Genomic DNA, 19,701 nt, shown 5'->3' with positions numbered 1-19,701 from the left:
CAAATTTAACCCAAAATGTCCCAAATTTAACCCCAAAACTCTCGAATTTAACCCAAAAATCACAAACTTTAACGAAAAATCTCAAATTCAAACCCAAATATCCCAAATTTACCCCCCAAAAAATCCCAAATTTAACCCCAAAACATCATAAATTCAATCCAAAAAATCCCAAATTTAAACCCATAACATCCCAAATTTACCCCCCAAAAAATCCAAAATTTAAACCAAAAAAATATCCACATCTAACCCAAGAATCCCCCAAATTCTCAAATTTAGCCAAAAATTTATCCCCAAAAAATCCCAAATTTCAACCAAAACCATCCCAAGTTTAACCCCAAAAAATCCCAAATTCAACCAAAAAGTCCTGAAGTTAACCCAAAATTGCCTCCAAAATCTCCTAAAATCCCCAGTATCTCCAAAATTCCACCCCAAAAATCCTCCCCAAAGCTTTTAACTCCTCCCAAAATCCCCCAAAATTCCCCTCCGATTTCCCCAAACCCCTCAAAATCCACCCCAAATCCTCCCAAAATCCCCCAAATCCTCTGCCAAAAACCCCCCAAATTCCCCTCAAATTTCCAAAATTCCCCCCAAACCTCTCCCAAAATCCCCCAAAATCCACCCCCAAACCCCGCAAATTTGACAAAATCCCCCCAAAAATCCCCTAAAATTCCTGAAATCCCCCCCAGCTCTTTAAGGATCCCCCCAAAATCCCAAAAAATCCTCCCAAAATCCCCCAAAATCCCCAAAAATACACCCAAAATCCCCCAAATTCCCCCAAAATCCCCCAAATTTGACACCCCCCCCCCAAATCCCCTCCCCCCTCACCTGGCCCGGGGGGGGGGCAGAGCCCGCAGGGGGGGTCCCGCCCTTCCCCCCCCTCGGGGGTCCCGCAGCTCCGGCAGCCCCAGCACACCTGGGAGAGCCCAAAACCGCCCAAAATTACCCCAAAATTCACCCAAAATAGCCCCGAAATATCCCCAAAATTACTCCAAAATCGGCAGTGAGACCTCCCAAAAATCACCCAAAAATCACCCAAAAACCACCCCAAAATTACCCTAAAATTATCCCCAAAACCACCCCGAAATTACCCCAAAACCACTCCAAAAACCACCCCAAAAGATCCCCAAAATTACCCCAAAATATCCCCAAAATTATCCCAAAATTACCCCAAAAACCACCCCAAAATATCCCTGAAATTACCCCAAAATTATCCCCAAAATTACCCCAAAAACCACCCCAAAAACCGTCCCAAAATTACCCCAAAAACCACCCCAAAATTACCCCAAAATATCCCCAAAAATCACCCCAAAATTACCCCAAAATTACTCCAAAATCGGCAGCGAGACCTCCCAAAAATCACCCCAAAATTACACCAAAAACCACCCCAAAATATCCCCAAAATTACCCCAAAAACCACCCCAAAATATCCCCAAAATTACCCCAAAATTATCACCAAAATTATCCCAAAACCACCCAAAATAGCCGCAAAAGCCACCCCAAAAACTGTCCCAAAATTACCCCAAAAACCACCCCAAAAAAACCCCAAAATTATCCCAAAAACCACCCCAAAATTTCCGCAAAATTACCCCAAAATATCCCCAAAATTATCCCAAAATTGCCCCAAAAACCACCCCAAAATATCCCCAAAATATCCCTGAAATTACCCCAAAAAACCACCCCAAAATTACCCCAAAAACCACCCAAAAAAAACCCCAAAATATCCCCAAAATTATCCCAAAATAGCCCCAAAACCTCCCCGAAATTACCCCAAAAACCATTCCAAAATTTCCCCAAAAACCGCCCCAAAATTACCCCCCAAAAACCCCAAAATGGCCCCAAAACCGCCCCAAAACCACCCATGAGACCTCCCAAAAATGACCCCAAATTCACCCAAAATCCCCAATTTTCGCCAATTTTCCCCAAAATCCCCCCAAACCCCCAAATATCCCAAAAAATCCCCCCAAAATCCCAAATTTTTCCCAATTCCCCAAATTCCCCCCAAAAATCCCCCCAAAAAATCTCTCAAAATCCCCCCAAAAATTCCCCCAAAATCCACAAATTTCCCTCCAACTCCTCAAAAAAATCCCCAAATCTCCAATTTGCCCAAAATCCCCCTAAAAACCCCCAAATTCCCCCCCTGAAGTCCCCAAAAAAATCCCTCAAACCCCCCCCAAAATCCCCCAAATTTCCCCAAAACCCCCCCAAAATCCCCCCCCAACCCCCCAAATCCCGAGTTTCCCCGATTTTCCCAAATTCCCGCGTTTTCGCCCCGTTTCTCACCCAGTCCCCGGGCGGGGCGCGGGCCGGGGCGCCGGGGCCGAGGCAGCTCAGGTGGAAACAGCGGCGGCAGCGGCGGCACTCGAGGAGGGGCTGGGGGACACAGACCCCCGAAATCCATCGGGGAACCCCAAAATCCCACCAAAAATCCCCCCCAAAATCCTCCCAAAAATCCACCCAAATATCCCCCCCAAAATCCCCCAAAAATCCCCCCAAAATCCCCCAAAAATCCCCACAAAAATCCATCGGGGAACCCCAAAATCCCACCAAAAATCCCCCCCAAAATCCCCCCAAAAACCCCCCAAAAATCCCCCCAAAAATCCCCCAAAATCCCCCAAAAATCCATCGGGGAACCCCAAAATCCCACCAAAAATCCCCCACAAAATCCCCCGAAAAATCCCCCAAAAATCCCCCCAAAAATCCGATCGGGGAACCTCAAAATCCCACCAAAAATCCACCCAAAATCCCACCAAAAATCCACCAAAAATCCCCCCCAAAATCCCCCAAAAATCCCCCCAAAAATCCATCGGGGAACCCCGAAATCCCACCAAAAATCCAACCAAAAATCCAACCAAAAATCCACCCAAATATCCCCCCAAAAATCCACCCAAAATTCCACCCAAATATCCCCCGAAAAATCCCCCAAAAATCCCCCAAAAATCCCCCCAAAAATCCATCGGGGAACCTCAAAATCCCACCAAAAATCCACCCAAAATCCCACCAAAAATCCACCCAAATATCCCACCAAAAATCCCCCAAAAATCCCCCCAAAAATCCCCCAAAAATCCATCGGGGAACCTCAAAATCCCACCAAAAATCCACCCAAAATCCCCCAAAAATCCCCCGGAAAATCCCCCCAAAATCCCACCAAAAATCCACCCAAAATTCCACCCAAATATCCCCAAAAAATCTCCCCAAAAATCCCCCCAAAAATCCCCCAAAATTCCCCCCAAAATCCATCGGGGAAACCCCAAAAATCCCCCCCAAATCCCCCCCAAAATTCCCCCAAAAATCGCCCCCCCCAAAAATTCCCCTAAAATTTCCCCAAAAATCCATCGGGGGAAACCCCAAAAATCCACCCAAATATCCCCCCCAAAAATCCATCGGGGAAACCCCAAAAATCCCCCCAAAATCCCCCCAAAATCCCCCCCAAATTCCCCAAAAATCCATCGGGGCACCCCAAAAATCCACCCAAATATCCCCCCCAAAATCCCCCAAAAATCCATCATGGAACCCCGAAAATCCCCCAAAAACCCCCCCCAAAATTCCCCCAAAATCCCCCCCAAAAATCCATTGGGGGGCACCCCAAAAATCCCCCCAAAAATCCCCCCAAAAATCCCAAAAAATCCATCGGGGGGAACCCCGAAATTATTTGGGATTAACCCTAAAAAAATCGGGGATTTTGATTGCGTTTTTACGCCCCAGCTGCATTTTTACCCCTGAACTGCATTTTTACCCCCCCAGGTTCCTTTTACCCCCCAGGTGCATTTTTTACCCCCCCAGGTGCATTTTTCCCCCCAGGTGTGATTTTTTCCCCCAGGTGCAATTTTCCCCCCCCAGGTGCATTTTTACCCCCCCAGGTGCATTTTTAACCCCCCCAGGTCCATTTTTGGCCCCCCCAGGTTCCTTTTTACCCCCCCAGATGTGATTTTTCCCCTCCGAGGTTCCATTTTACCCCCCCCAGGTCCATTTTTACCCCTCCAGGTGCATTTTTTACCCCCCCAGGTGCAATTTTCCCCCCAGGTGTGATTTTTTCCTCCCCAGGTGCAATATTTTACCCCCATGTGCTTTTTACCCCCAGGCATGTCTTTTACCCCCAGGTGCATTTTTTACCCCCAGGTGCAATTTTTACCCCCCAGGTGCATTTTTTCCCCCCAGGTGCATTTTTTCCCCCAGGTGCGATTTTTCCCCCCAGGTCCATTTTTACCCCCCAGGTGCAATTTTTCCCCCCCAGGTGTGATTTTTTCCCCCCCTAGGTGCAATTTTTACCCCCCCAGGTGCGATTTTTCCCCCCCAGGTTCCTTTTTACCCCCCCAGGTCCATTTTTACTCCTCCAGGTGTGATTTTTACCCCCCCAGGTGTGATTTTTTACCCCCCAGGTCCACTTTTTCCCCCAGGTGCATTTTTGCCCCCAGGTGCGATTTTTCCTCCCCCCCCAGGTGCATTTTTGGCCCCCCCAGGTGCATTTTTTGCCCCCCAGGTGCATTCCCCACCTTGTTGTGGCGCCCCCTCCTGGCGCAGACGCCGCAGCTGCGGCAGCGCCGGCAGCTCCAGCCCTCGGCCTGGCCCGGCCCCGGCGCCTCCCCCGCGCCCAGGCAGAAGCTGTGGAAGGGTTGGCAGCACACCTGGCACAGCACCAGCTGCGGGAACAGGCGAGGGAACAGGTGAGATCCCAAAAACCCCGAAATTCCCAAAAAAATCCCCCAAAAAATCCCCCAAAAAATCCCGTTAAAAACGAGCGAAATGGCCCCAAAATGCGTCAAAATGAGTGAAAAGCGACCCCTGGTGGGCACGGCTGGAACTGCACCAGCTGTGGGAACAGGGCAGGGCACGGGTGAGATCCCAAAAATCCCGAAATTCCCAAAAAAATCCCCCAAAAAATCCCCAAAAAAAACCCCAAAAAATCCCATTAAAAACGAGCGAAATGGCCCCAAAATGGAATAAAATGGGAGAAAAACACCCCCTGCTCGGCACGGCTGGAACTGCAACAGGTGAGGGCACAGGTGAGACCCCAAAAATCCCGAAATTCCCAAAAAAATTCCCAAAAAAATCCCCAAAAAAAACCCCCAAAAAATCCCGTTAAAAACCAGCGAAATGGCCCCAAAATGCGTCAAAATGAGTGAAAAGCGACCCCTGGTGGGCACGGCTGGCACAGCACCAGCTGCGGGAACAGGTGAGGGAACAGGTGAGATCCCAAAAATCCCCAAATTCCCAAAAAAATCCCCAAAAATCCCCCAAAAAAATCCCGTAAAACAATGGCCCCAAACGTCAAATCGGGTGGGCACCCCTAACTGCACCAGCTGTGGGAAAGAGGCACGGGTGAGATCAAAAAAAAAAAAATCCCCAAAAATCCCCAAAAACCCCAAAAAATCCCGTTAAAAACGAGCGAAATGGCCCCAAAATGCGCCCAAATGAGCGAGAAACGCCCCCTGCTGGGCACGGCTGGAACTGCAACAGGTGAGGGCACAGGTGAGACCCCAAAAATCCCCAAATTCCCAAAAAAGTCCCCCAAAAAATCCCATTAAAAACCAGCGAAATGGCCCCAAAATGCGTCAAAATGAGCGAAAAGCGCCCCCTGGTGGGCACGGCTGGAACTGCAACAGGTGAGATCCAAAAATCCCCAAAAATCCTCCAAAAAAAATCAACAAAGATCCTAAAAAAATCCCCCAAAAAATCCTAAAAAATTTTTCTAAAAATCACCAAAAAATCCCCAAAAGATCCCAAAAAGTCCCCCCAAAAAATGCCGAAATTTCGAAATAAAACCTCCAAAAATCCCCCCCAAAATCCCGTCAAAAATGAGTGAAAAGGCCCAAAATGGAATTAAAATGAATGAAAAACGCCCCCGGGTGGGCACAGCTGGAACTGCAACAGGTGAGACCTGAAAATCCCAAAAAATCTCCCAAAAAATCCCCCAAAAATCCTAAAAAAAATCTTTAAAAATCCCCAAAAAATCAACAAAAATAATCTTTAAAAAATCCCCCCAACAATCCCGAAAAGATCCCAAAAACTCTGCGAATTTTGACATTATTGAGGAGATTTTTGGGGGGATTTTGGGAGTTTTTTGGGGGGATTTTTAAGGATTTTTTGGTTATTTGGAATTTTAGAATATCTCAATTTTTGGGATCCCTCAATCCCAAAATCCCCAACCGTAAATCTTCAAAATTCCCTGAAAAAATAAAAAAAAAATCCATCAAAAATACCTTAAAAATCAACGAATCCCAGGATTTTCACAGAGGGGTTTTTTTGGGATTTCTGGATTGTTTTGGAGTTTTTGGGATTTCTGAATTTTTGGAGTTCCTCAATCCCAAAATCCTACCCCAAACCTTTCAAAATCCATTAAAATTCCCTAAAAATCACAGAATTTGGGGATTTTTTGGTGGGGTTTTTTTGAGGATTTCGAGATTTTTGGGTGGAATTTTTAAGGATTTTTTGGGATTTCTGAATTTTTGGGCCTCTCAAACCCCAAATTTAGGATTTTGGGATTTGCACAGGGTTTTTTTGGGGAATTTTCAGGATTTTTGGACTCCTCAATCCCAAACCTTTAAATATCCCTCAAAAATCCATAAAAAATCCATAAAAAATCGATTTAAACCCTTCAAAAATCCCTAAAAACTCAGCGGATTTTGGGATTTTCGCGGGGTTTTTTTGGGGGGATTCCAGGATTTTTTCGGTTTTGGGGATTTTGTTATTTGGGGTGGCCCTAATCCCAAAATCCTATAAACTCTAAAATGCTCCAAACATTTTTTTCAAATTAAAAACTCAGCGGTTTGGGATTTTTTTTTGGGGATTCGGATTTTTTGTTTTGGGTTTTTGTTAATTTGGGATTTTTTGGGTGGTTGGTTCCCATCCCAAAATCACGAAGCTAAATCTAAAACCAAATCCATATAAAATTTTTTCAATCCTAAAAATCGTTTTGGGATTTTCATTAAGGATTTTGTTGGGTTTTGGGATTTTTGTTAATTTGGGATTTTTGGGTGGATCAATCATGCCCAAACCTCTAAAATGCCTCAAAATCCCCCAAAAATCCACGAAAAACCAGCGAATTTTGGGATTTTCATGGGGATTTCTTGAGGATTTTTTGATTTCTTGGGGATTTTGGGATTATTTATTTTTTTAATTTTGGGGAATTTGGGGATTTTCCACTTTTTTGGGACCCTAAATCCCAAAATCCTCAAAGCTACGCTTAAAAAATCTTTCAAAAAACCAACAAATTTTTAAATTTTCATTGGGTTTTTAAGGGATTTTAATTTTTCTTTTGGATTTGGGGATTTTTGGGAGAATTTTCAGGATTTTTGGGGCTCCTCAATCAAACCTAAAATCCCTCAAAAATTAACTAAAAACTATTTAAACCCTTCAAAAATCTAAAACAGGATTTGGGGTTTTTGGGGGGTTTTGGGGGATTCAGGATTTTTTTGGGGATTTTTGTTATTTGGGATTTTTGGGTGGGGCTCTCAATCCCAAAAATCCTCAAACCTAATCTAAAAACTCAAAATCCAAAATTAAAATAAAAAAAAATAAAATAATATGGGGGTTTGGTTTTGAATTGTTGTGGCTCCTCCAAAACTCAAATAAACCTCAAAAACCAAAATCCCCCAAAAATCCATGAAAAAATCGTATTTAAAATCTTCAAAAATCCCTAAAAACTCAGCGGATTTGGGGATTTTCGTGGGGTTTTTTTGGGGATTTTTGTTAATTTGGGGTTTTTTGGGGGATTTGGGGCTCCTCAATCCCAAAATTCTCAAACCCCAAACCTCTAAAAATGCCTCCAAAATCCCCCAAAAATCCATGAAAAAATCCGTAAAAAATCGATTTAAAATCTTCAAAAATCCCTAAAAACTCAGCGGGTTTTGGGATTTTCGCGGGGTTTTTTTGGGGGGATTCCAGGATTTTGTTCGGTTTTGGGGATTTTTGTTAATTTGGGGTTTTTTTGGGTGGATTTGGGGCTCCTCAATCCCAAAATTCACGAAGCCCAAACCTCTAAAAATGCCTCAAAATCCCCCAAAAATCCACGAAAAACCAGCGAATTTTGGGATTTTCATGGGGATTTCTTGAGGATTTTTTGATTTTTTGGGGATTTTGGGATTATTTATTTTTTTAATTTTGGGGAATTTTGGGATTTTCCACTTTTTTGGGACCCTAAATCCCAAAATCCTCAAATCCCCAACGCTTTAAAAAATCTTTCAAAAAACCAACAAATTTTTAAATTTTCATTGGGTTTTTTAAGGGATTTTAGGATTTTCTGGGGGATTTGGGGATTTTTGGGGAGAATTTTCAGGATTTTTGGGGCTCCTCAATCCCAAACCTTTAAATATCCCTCAAAAATCCATAAAAAATCCATAAAAAATCGATTTAAACCCTTCAAAAATCCCTAAAAACTCAGCGGATTTTGGGATTTTCGCGGGGTTTTTTTGGGGGATTCCAGGATTTTGTTCGGTTTTGGGGATTTTTGTTTATTTGGGATTTTTTTGGGTGGATTTGGAGCTCCTCAATCCCAAAATCCTCAAACCCTAAACCTCTAAAAATGCCTCCAAAATCCCCCAAAAATCCATTAAAAATCCGTAAAAAATCAATTTAAAATCTTTAAAAATCCCTAAAAACTCAGCGGATTTTGGGATTTTCGCGGGGTTTTTTTGGGGGATTCCAGGGTTTTTTGAGGTTTGGGGATTTTGGGGGATTTGGGGTGGATTTGGGGTGTTTTGGGTACCTGGTGTTGGCCTTTGCTGGCGCAGAGCAGGCACACGAGCGGCGCAGAGACCGGCACCGAGGAGAGGATGCTGAGCCCGCCCATGAGCCACACGTTGTCCAGGGCCGAGTCCTCCTGGGGGAAAAAAAGGTAAAATTTGGGGGGAAAAATGGAAAATTTGGGAAAAAAGGTAAAATTTGGGGGAAAAAAACCTCAAAATTTGGGAAAAAAAACCCCTCAAAATTTGGGGTGAGAAATGAAAAATTTGAGGTGAAAAATGCAAAAGTTGGGGAAAACACCTCAAAATTTGGGGTGAGAAATGCAAAAGTTGGGGAAAAAACTTCAAAATTTGGGGAAAAAACCTCAAAATTTGGGGTGAGAAATGAAAAATTGGGCGGAAAAAACCTCAAAAATTTGGGGGGAAAAATACAAAACTTTGGGAAAAAAAAACCTCAAAATTTGGGGTGAGAAATGAAAAATTTGGGAAAAAAATGCAAAATTTGGGAAGAAAACCTCAAAATATGGGGGGGAAAAATGAAAGATTTGGGGTAAAAACCTCAAAATTTGGGGTGAAAAAATACAAAATTTGGGGAAAACACCTCAAAATTTGGGGTGAGAAATGAAAAATTTGGGAAAAACCTCAAAATTTGGGGAAAAAACCCTCAAAATTTGGGGTGAGAAATGCAAAATTTGGGGTGAAAAATGAAAGATTTGGGGAAAAAACCTCAAAATTTGGGGTGAAAATCTAAAAATTTGGGGAAAATCCATAAAATTTGGGGTGGAAAATACGAAGACTGGGGGGAAAACCTCAAAACTGGGGGGGAAAAAAAACCTCAAAATTTGGGGTGAAAAATGAAAGATTGGGGGTAAAAAATGCAAAATTTGGGGTGAGAAATGCAAAATTTGGGAAAAAAGGTACAATTTGGGAAAAAACCCCTCAAAATTTGGGGTGAGAAATGAAAAATTGGGGAAAAAATGCAAAAGTTGGGGAAAAAATGCAAAATTTGGGAAGAAAACCTCAACATTTGGGGGGAAAAATGAAAGATTTGGGGTGAAAAATAGAAAATTTGGGAAAAAAAATTAAAATTTGGGAAAAAATGCAAAATTTGGGGTGAAAAATGCAAAATTTGGGGTGAAAAACCTCAAAATTTGGGGTGAAAAATGCAAAAGTTGCAGGAAAAACCTCAAAATTTGGGGTGGAAATGAAAAATGTGGGGTGAGAAATGCAAAATTTGGGAAAAAAATGCAAAATTTGGGAAAAAACCTCAAAATTTGGGGTGAGAAATGAAAAATTTGGGGAAAAAAAGCAAAATTTGGGAAAAAATGCAAAGTTTGGGGTGAGAAATGAAAAATGTGAGGTGAAAAATGCAAAATTTGGGGTGAGAAATGCAAAATTTGGGAAAAAAACCTCAAAATTTGGGGTGAGAAATGCAAAATTTGGGGAAAAAATGCAAAATTTGGGGAAAAAACCCTCAAAATTTGGGGTGAAAAAAGAACAATTTGGGGTGAGAAATGCAAAATTTGGGAAAAAACCTCAAAACTTTGGGGTGGAAAATGCAAAATCTGGGGAAAAAACCATAAAATTTGAGGTGAAAAAAGAAAAATTTGGGATGAAAACCTAAAAATTTGGTGAAAATCCTCAAAATTTGGACGTAAAACCAAAAAAATTGGGGTGAAAACCTCAAAATTTGGGAAGAAAACCACAAAATTCCGGGGTAAAAAATACAAAATTTGAGGGGAAAATCAAAAATTTGGGGTGAAAAATCAAAAATTTGGGGAAAAAACCTCAAAGTTTGGGGTGGAAAATGCAAAGTTGGGGAAAAAACCCCAAAATTTAGGGGTGAAAATCGAAAAATCTGGGGAAAATCCATAAAATTTGGGGGGAAAAATCTCAAAATTTGGGGTGAAAAAGGAAAAATTGGGGGGAATTTTTGGGGTGGGGGGGGGGAAATTTGGAGGTGATTTTGGGGAGAGGAAAAGGAAATTTTGGGGGGAATTTTGGGGAAATAAATTTGGGGGGGGGGGGAGGAGGAATTTTTAAAAATTTGGAATTGATTTTTTGGGGTGGGGGAGGGGAAATTTTGGGGCCTTTTTTGGGGAATTTTGAGGCAATTTGGAGGAATTTTGGGGCCATTTTGGGGGGATTTTTTGGGGTATTTTGGGGGGGGGGGGAGGGAAAATTTTAAGAATTTGGAGTTGATTTTTTGGGGTGGGGGAGGGGAAATTTTGGGGTCATTTTTGGGGTGATTTGGGGTGATTTTTGGGGTGGGGGAGGGGAATTTTGGGGCCATTTTTGGGGTGATTTGGGGGGATTTTCGGGGGGGGGGGGAGGGAAGTTTTAAATAATTTGGAGTTGATTTTTTGGGGTGGGGGAGAGGAAATTTTGGGGTCATTTTTTGGGGAAATTTGGGGCCATTTTTGGGGTGATTTTCGGGTGATTTTTGGGGTGGGGGAGGGGAATTTTGGGGTGAATTTTGGGGAAATTTGGGGGAAATTTTGGGGCCATTTTGGGGGGATTTTTTGGGGTATTTTGGGGGGTGGGGGAGGGGAAAATTTTAAGAATTTGGAGTTGATTTTTTGGGGTGGGGGAGGGGAAATTTTCGGGGGATTTTTGGGGTGATATTCGGGGTGGGAGAGGGGAAATTTTGGGGTCATTTTTGGGGTGATTTTTGGGTGATTTTTGGGGTGGGGGAGGGGAATTTTTGAGATGATTTTTGGGGAAATTTGGGGGAATTTTGGGGTGGGGGAGGGGAATTTTGGGGCCATTTTTGGGGAAATTTGGGGTGATATTCAGGGTGGGGGAGGGGGAAATTTTGGGGCCGTTTTTGGGGAATTTTGGGGAGATTTTGGGGGGAAATTTGGGGCCATTTTGGGGGTGATTTTCGGGTGATTTTTGGGGTGGGGGAGGGAATTTTGGGGGTGAATTTTGGGGAAATTTGGGGGAATTTTGGGGCCATTTTTGGGGTGATTTTTGGGGGGAGGGGCCTCACCTTGAAGTCCACGCGCAGCCGCGTCCCCGCCCCTCCCCGTCGCCGGCCCGGCCCCTCCCCCACCCGTTCTGGGCGGGGCCCAAAGCTCCGGGGGGGCCCCAATCCTGAGGGGGGGGGGGAGGGGTCAGAGCTCCGCCCCTCCCCCACCCCAATTTTGGCCCCTCCCCTTCACATTTTGACCCCTCCCCCCCAAGTTTTGGCTCCTCCCCCACCTCCAATTTCCCCTCCCCCAGCCCCAAATTTTGGGCTCCCCTCCCCCCATGTTGCCCCTTCCCCTCCCCCATTCTGCCCCTCCCCCACCCCCAATTTCCCCTCCCCCACTCCCACTTTACCTCTCCTTTTTGCCCCTCCCCACATTTTTGCCCCTCCCCCACCCCTGGTTTTCCCCTCCCCCACCCCAAATTTTGGCTTCCCCCCCCTCCCGCCACCATTTTACCCCTCCCCCATTTTTTGCCCCTCCCCCACCCTTGATTTACCCCTCCCCCCCCATTCTGCCCCTCTCTCCCCATTTTTACCCCTCCCCCACCCCCCACTTTACCCCTCCCCCTCTGTTCTGCCCCTCCCCCACCCCAAATTTTGGGGTTCCCCTCCCTCTTTTTCCCCCTCCCCCACCCCCATTCTCTCCCTCCCCCCATTTTTACCCCTCCCCCACCCCCCCTCTTTTTGCCCCTCCCCCCATTTTCCCCGTTCCTCCCCCACACCCCATTTTTCCCTTTCCCCTCAATTGCCCTTCCCCCCGTTATTGCCCCTCCCCCATTATTGCCCCTCCCTCCTTTATTCCCCCTCCCCCATTTTTGCCCCTCCCCCATTTTTGCCCCTCCCCCATTTTTTACCCCACCCCCGTTATTGCCCCTCCCCCTTTATTGCCCCTCCCCTTTATTGTCCCTCCCCCCTTTACTGCCCCTCCCCCGTTATTGCCTCCCTCCCATTTTTGCCCCTCCCCCCTCATTTTTGCCCCCTCCCCCATCTCCCGTTATTGCCCCTCCCCCACTTTTGCCCCCCCCCGTTATGGCCCCTCCCCCATATTCTGCCCTTCCCCCACCCTTGTTTGCCCCTCCCCACACCATTTTTGCCCCTCCCCCGTTATTACCCCTCCCCTTTTTGCCCCATCTCCTGTTGTGCCCCCCCCCGTTTTTGCCCCTCCCCTTTTACTGTCCCTCCCCCTTTATTGCCCCTCCCGCTCACTCTACCCCTCCCCCACCCCCATTTTTGCCCCTCCCCCCCCCCGGGTTTTCCCGCCCCTCCCCCACCTGTTGCTGCCTCCTCCGCGCCCGCAGCTGCAGCAGCGGCTGGAGGGGGCGGGGCCTCGGCAAAGGGGCGGGGTCAGGCTCGGGGGGCGACTCTGGGGGGGGGGAGGGGACACACGGGGGTCACCGAGGGGTCACCGAGGGGTCACGGAGGGGTCATACCTGGGGACACACCTGGGGACACACCCGGGCGCGACCGCACCTGCCCCTCCCCCCAGTGTCCCCAATGTCCGTCTGTCCGTCTGTCCCCCTCTCACCCTCGCTGTCCTGTGTCCGTCTGTCCCCCCCAATGTCCGTCTGTCCCCCCCCAATGTCCGTCTGTCCGTCTGTCCCCCAAAATGTCCCCAATGTCCGTCTGCCTCCCCCAATGTCCCCAATGTCCCCAATGTCCGTCTGTCCCCCAAAATGTCCCCAATGTCCGTCTGTCCGTCTGTCCCCCTCTCACCGTCGCTGTCCGCCCGTGTCCGTCTGTCCCCCCCAATGTCCCCAATGTCCGTCTGTCCCCCCCCAATGTCCGTCTGTCCGTCTGTCTGCCCCAATGTCCCCAATGTCCGTCTGTCTCCCCCCAATGTCCCCAATGTTCGTCTGTCCCCCCCAATGTCCCCAGTGTCCGTCTGTCCCCCCCCAATGTCCGTCTGTCCCCCCCAATGTCCCCAATGTCCGTCTGTCCCCCCCAATGTCCCCAATGTCCGTCTGTCCCCCCAATGTCCGTCTGTCCGTCTGTCCCCCCCAATGTCCCCAATGTCCGTCTGTCCCCCCCAATGTCCCCAGTGTCCGTCTGTCCCCCCCAATGTCCGTCTGTCCGTCTGTCCCCCCCAATGTCCCCAGTGTCCATCTGTCCCCCTCTCACCGTCGCTGTCCTGTGTCCGTCTGTCCCCCCCAATGTCCCCAATGTCCGTCTGTCCCCCCAATGTCCCCAATGTCCGTCTGTCCCCCCCAATGTCCCCAATGTCCCCAGTGTCCGTCTGTCCCCCTCTCACGGTCGCTGTCCGCCCGTGTCCGTCTGTCTCCCCCAATGTCCGTCTGTCCGTCTGTCTCCCCCAATGTCCGTCTGTCCGTCTGTCTCCCCCAATGTCCCCAGTGTCCGTCTGTCCCCCCCAATGTCCCCAGTGTCCGTCTGTCCCCCTCTCACCCTCGCTGTCCTGTCCGCTCCCCCCAATGTCCGTCTGTCCCCCCAATGTCCCCAATGTCCGTCTGTCCCCCCCAATGTCCCCAGTGTCCGTCGTCCCCCCTCTCACGTAAGCTGTCCTGTGTCCGTCTGTCCCCCCCCAATGTCCCCAATGTCCGTCTGTCCCCCCAATGTCCGTCTGTCCGTCTGTCCCCCCCAATGTCCCCAATGTCCGTCTGTCCCCCCAATGTCCGTCTGTCCGTCTGTCCCCCCCAGTGTCCCCAATGTCCGTCCTGTCCCCCGACCGTCCCCAATGTCCCCAGTGTCCGTCTGTCCCCCCTCCCCCCGCTGTCCGCCCGTGTCCGTCTGTCTCCCCCAATGTCCGTCTGTCCGTCTGTCTCCCCCAATGTCCCCAGTGTCCGTCTGTCCCCCCCAATGTCCCCAGTGTCCGTCTGTCCCCCTCTCACCCTCGCTGTCCTGTGTCCGTCTGTCCCCCCCAATGTCCGTCTGTCCCCCCCAATGTCCCCAATGTCCGTCTGTCCCCCCCAATGTCCCCAGTGTCCGTCTGTCCCCCCAATGTCCGTCTGTCCGTCTGTCTCCCCCAATGTCCCCAGTGTCCGTCTGTCCCCCCCCAATGTCCGTCTGTCCCCCCCCAATGTCCGTCTGTCGTCTGTACCCCCAGTATCCCCAATGTCCGTCTCATCTGTCCCCCCCCCAATGTCCCCAATGTCCGTCTGTCCCCCCCAATGTCCCCAGTGTCCGTCTGTCCCCCTCTCACCATCGCTGTCCGCCCGCGTCCGTCTGTCCGGGCTCTCGGGCCGGGGGGCCTCAGCGCTCTCCGCAGCGCGGGGGGAGGGGCGGCTCCGTCCCCGCCCATTTCCCCGCCCCCTCCCTCGCTGGCCCCGCCCATTTCCCCGCCCGGCCCCGCCCCTCCCCCGCCGCTGTCGCCGCTCTCGGAGCCCGAGTCCCAGCGGGGGGCGGGGCCGCGACCTGCGGGGGCAATTAACGCTAATTAACGCTAATTAACGACAATTAACGACAATTCATTAACGGCAGTTCAACCTGACACGTGAAATGGACCAAAAATTCCGAAAATTCCACCCAAAATCCCCCAAAATTCACCCGAAATTACCGCAAAATAACCGAAAATAACCACAAATACCCGAAATTAATTTGAAATTAACGCTAATTAGCGACAATTCATTAACCACAGTTCAACCAGACACGTGAAATGAACCAAAATCCGCGAAAATTCCGCCCGAAATCCTCAAAAATTCACCCAAAATTCACCCAAAACGAACCAAAATTCACTGAAATTCACCTGAAGTTAATCCCAAATTAACGCTAATTAACAACATTAATTAATTATGGTTAAAACAGCCACGCGAAATGAACCAAAACCCCGAAAATTCTGCCCAAAATCCCCCAAAATTCAGCCGAAATTACCGGAAAATTACAGAAAATAACCACAAATACCCGAAATGAATTTCAAATTAACGATAATTAACGAAACTAATTAACTACAGTTAATTAAAGTTGACTAAAATGAACACAAATTAAACGAAATTCCCGAAAAGTCCACGCAAAATTCACTCGAAATTCCTGAAAATCCACCTGAACTTAAATAAAACCACTCGTAATTAACGGTAATTAACGGCAATTAATTAATTAAATTAAAAGAGCCGCCTAAAATCAACAAAATGAAGCAAAAATCCCCAAAAATTCCCCCCAAAATCCCCGAAAATTCACCCGAAATTCACCCAAAATTAACCCGAAATTACCGCGAAATTAAGAATTAATGAATGTTTAATTAAAGGTAATTAAAATGAACCAAAATCCAAAAATATCCGCTCAAAATTAACCCCAAATTAACCCGAAATTCATTTAAAATTAACTCCAAATCAACAGAAATTACCTAAAACCGCCCGAAATTAGCAACAATTAACGGGAATGAATTAATTGGAATTAATTAAAAGGAACCAAAAGGAAGCAAAATCCAAAAATATTCATTCAAAATTCAACGAAAATCCCTGAAAATTCCCCTAAAATCCTCAAAAATTCCCCCAAAATTGACCTCAAGCTAACCCCAAAGTAACGAAAATTAACAAAAATTAACTAAAATTAACAAAAATTAACAAAAATTAACAAAAATTAACAAAAATTAACAAAAATTAACTAAAATCACCCAGAACTAACCCGAAATTAGCCAAAATATCCACTCAAAATTCACCCAAAATGAGCAAAAATCACCAGAAATTGACACAAAATCCACCAAAATTCACCCAAAATTCACCAAAATTCACCCAAAATTCCCCAAAATCCACCTAAATTCGCCAAAATCACCAAAAATCCAAAAATCCACCCCAAATCCCCAAAATGTTCCAAAATCCCGCCCCAAAATTCCCCAAATGTCCCCAATTCTCCCCAAATTCACCCCAAATTCACCAAAATTCACCCAAAATTCACCAAAATGAAAAAACATTCCCCGAAATTCTTCCAACTTCGCTGAAATTTCACCCCAAAATGGCCCCAGATGCTCCCAAATCCCCCCAAAAATGTCACAAATTTCCTAAAGATGTCCCTAAATCCCCTCGCCCGTCCCCAAAATGTCCCCAAATTCCCTCAAAATGTCCCCAAATCCCCCAAAATCCCCCAAAAATGTCCCCAAATCCCCTCCCCCACCCTCCCCACGGTCTCCAAATGTTCCTAAATCCCCTCGCCCGTCCCCAAAATGTCCCCAAATTCCCCCAGATGTGCCCAAATCCCCCAAAAATGTCCCCAAATCCCCTCCCCCACCATCCCTACTGTCCCCAAATGTTCCTAAATCCCCTCACCCATCCCCAAAATGTCCCCAAATGTCCCCAAATCCCCTCGATTGTCCCCAGATCTGCCGGCAATGTGCCCAAATCCCCTCCCCCCACACCCCAAATGTCCCTAAATCCTCCCCAAAATGTGCCCGGATGTCCCCAAATCCCACGGAAATGTCCCCAAATCCCCTCCTCCACCCCCAAATGTCCCCAATCCCCCCCAAAATGTCCCCAAATCCCCTCCCCCCCCAAATGTGCCCAAATCCCCTCCCCCACCTCTCCTAAATCCCCTTCCCCGGCCAAAACTCGTCCCCAAATCGCCCCGGAATGTCCCCAAAATGCCCCCAAATGTGCCCAAATCCCCTCGCCCACCCCCCAAATGTCCCCAAACCCCCCAAATGTCCCCAAAAGTGCCCAAATCCCTTCCCCCCCCCCACCCCCGTACCTGTCCCTCTGTCCCTCTGTCCCCGCGCGGGGCCCACGTGGCCGGGGGGGAGGGGGCGGGGCTACACCTGGGAGGGGGCGGGGCCAGACCTGGGAGGGGCGGGGCCACACCTGGGAGGGGGCGGGGCCACACCTGGGAAGGGCGGGGCTACACCTGGGAGGGGGCGGGGCCAGACCAGGGAGGGGGCGTGGCCACATCTGGGAGGAGGCGTGGCCACGGCGGAGAGGGCGGGGCCAGACCAGGGAGGGGGCAGTGCCACATCTGGGAGGGGGCGTGGCCACGGCGGGAGAGGGCGGGGCCACAGCTGGGGGAGGGGTCCCAAAGGGGATTCGGGGACATTTGGGACGCCCAGATTTGACTCCAGTCCCTCCCAGTTTGATCCCAGTAACTCCCAGTATAATCAAAACGTGATCCCACTATGGTCCCAGTGCTCCCAGTATGACCCCAATGTCCTCCCAGTAACTCCCAGTGCTCCCACTAACTCCCAGCATAATTCCAGTTCCCTCCCAGTAACTCCCAGTCCATCCCAGTTTGCCCCAGTCCCTCCCAGTTCCATCTCAATCCCTCCCAGTCCATCCCAGTAACTCCCAGTTCGATCCCAGTGTGATCCCAATAAGATCCCAGTTCCCTCCCAGTTCATCCCAGTCTGTCCCAATCCCCTCCCAGTTTGTCCCAGTTTGTCCCAGTCCCTCCCATTTTGATCCCAGTTCCATCCCAGCCCCTCCCAGTTTATCCCACTATAAACCAGTCCATCCCAGTCCCTCCCATTTTGATCTCAATCCCCTCCCAGTCCCTCCCAGTTTATCCCAGTTCATCCCAGTCCCTACCAGTTCATCCCAGTATGATCCCAATGTCCTCCCAGTCGCTCCCAGTGCTCCCAGTAATTCCCAGTATAATTCCAGTCCCCTCCCAGTAACTCCCAGTTCATTCCAGTCCATCCCAGTCCCCTCCCAGTCCCTCCCAGTCCCTCCCAGTACAAACCAGTAACCCCAAATCCCCTTTTTACCACTCCCAATCCCCTCCCAGTCCCTCCCAGTCCATCCCAGTCCCTCCCAGTAACATCCAAGTGAACTCCCAGTGGTCCCAGTATGATCCCAGCATGCTTCCACTGCTCTCCCAGTAACTCCCAGTATGACTCCAGTCCCCTCCCAGTTTACCCCAGTAGAAACCAGTCCATCCCAGTGCCTCCCAGTCCAACCCAGTTTGATCCCAGTACGATCCCAGTCTCTCCCAGTTCCCTCCCAGCTTGTCCCAGTTTATCCCAGTATAAACCAGTCCCTGCCATTTTGATCTCAATCCCCTCCCAGTTCCTCCCAGTCCCTCCCAGTCCATCCCAGTCCATCCCAGTTTATCCCAGTTTACCCCACCTCTCCTCCCGAGCCGTTCCAGTTTTCGAGCCTCGATTTTGTCGCAGCGTCGGAGCCTGGGGGGGGAAGGGAGGAGTCAAAAATTCCCAAAAAATTCCCAAAAAATTCCCCAAAAAATTCCCCAAGAAATTCCCCAAAAAATTCCCCAAAAAAATTCCCAAATTCCCTTCAAATTCCCCCCAAAATTTTGTCCAAATTTCCTCCAAATCCCCCCCAAACTTCTCCCAAATTTCCCCCAATTTTCCCCAAATTCCCCCCAAATTTCTCCACATTTTTTTCCCAAATTTCCCCCAAATGTCCCCCAATTTTTTTCCCAAATTTTCTCCAAATTTTCCCCAAAGTTTTTCCCAAGTTTCCCACAATTCACCCCAAATTTTTTTCTCTAATTTCTCCCTTTTTTGCCCCAACTTTTCTCTACATTTTCCCCATTTTTTCCCAATTTTTTTACTCCAATTCCTTCCCAATTTTTTACCAAATTTCCCCCACTTTTCCCCCAATTTCCCCCAAATTTTTCCCAATTTTCCCCCAAATTTTTCCCAATATTTTTCCAATTTTCCCCCAACTTTTCCCCAGTTTCTCCCTAAATTCTCCCAATTTTTTACCGTACTTACCCCAAACTTTTCCTGATTTTCTCCCAATATTTTGCCCTATTTACCATAAATTCCCCCCAATTTCTGCCCTAATTTCCCCCAACTTTCTCCCAATTTTTCCCAACTATCCCCAATTTCTTTCCCAAATTTTCCCAATTTTTCACCATATTTCCCCCAAATTTTTCCCCAAATTGTCCCCATTTTCCCCCATAATTACCCAAAATTTCTCCCATTTTTTACTGTATTTCACCCAAATTTTCCCAAACTTTCCCCTAATTCTTCCCATTTATTTCCTATGTTTCCCTTTACTTTTTCCTGTATTTACCCAAAATTTTCCCATTCTTTCTACCATATTTACCCCAATTTTTCCCCAATTTTTACCGTATTTACCCCAACTTTTCCCCATTTTTTTCCACATTTTCCCCAAATTTTTTCCTGGATTTCTCCCAAATTTCCCTCAAACTCCC

General features: G+C 47.7%; 1 protein-coding gene across 1 annotated transcript; it reads right to left on the bottom strand.

Annotated features, from left to right (window-relative positions):
- Nucleotides 1–350: 350 nt before the first annotated feature.
- On the bottom strand, nucleotides 351–13,378 carry LOC115917134 (histone-lysine N-methyltransferase 2B-like). The gene is made up of 8 exons (XM_030970868.1): nucleotides 13,363–13,378; nucleotides 12,921–13,012; nucleotides 11,671–11,774; nucleotides 8,702–8,815; nucleotides 4,491–4,637; nucleotides 2,281–2,370; nucleotides 826–913; nucleotides 351–397 (listed from the first exon to the last, which is right to left on the bottom strand). Exons 4-8 carry the CDS (start codon nucleotides 8,783–8,785, stop codon nucleotides 351–353), a joined length of 456 nt encoding a protein of 151 aa, XP_030826728.1. The 5' UTR covers nucleotides 8,786–8,815; nucleotides 11,671–11,774; nucleotides 12,921–13,012; nucleotides 13,363–13,378.
- Between the last annotated feature and the right edge of the window lie 6,323 nt (nucleotides 13,379–19,701).

The sequence above is a fragment of the Camarhynchus parvulus genome, unplaced genomic scaffold (genome assembly GCF_901933205.1).
Source record: "Camarhynchus parvulus unplaced genomic scaffold, STF_HiC, whole genome shotgun sequence".
Classification (NCBI taxonomy): Eukaryota; Metazoa; Chordata; class Aves; order Passeriformes; family Thraupidae; genus Camarhynchus; species Camarhynchus parvulus.
Note: the sequence above shows the minus strand (reverse complement) of the source record. Positions and strands in the feature narration are given on the sequence as shown.

Coding starts and splice junctions, on each gene's coding strand:
- LOC115917134 (XM_030970868.1), bottom strand. CDS start 8,785: ATGGGCGGGCTCAGCATCCTCTCCTCGGTGCCGGTCTCTGCGCCGCTC. Junction 4,638..8,701: donor CCAGCAAAGGCCAACACCAG/GTACCCAAAACA, acceptor CTGTTCCCGCAG/CTGGTGCTGTGCCAGGTGTG. Junction 2,371..4,490: donor GGAGGGGGCGCCACAACAAG/GTGGGGAATGCA, acceptor TGTGTCCCCCAG/CCCCTCCTCGAGTGCCGCCG.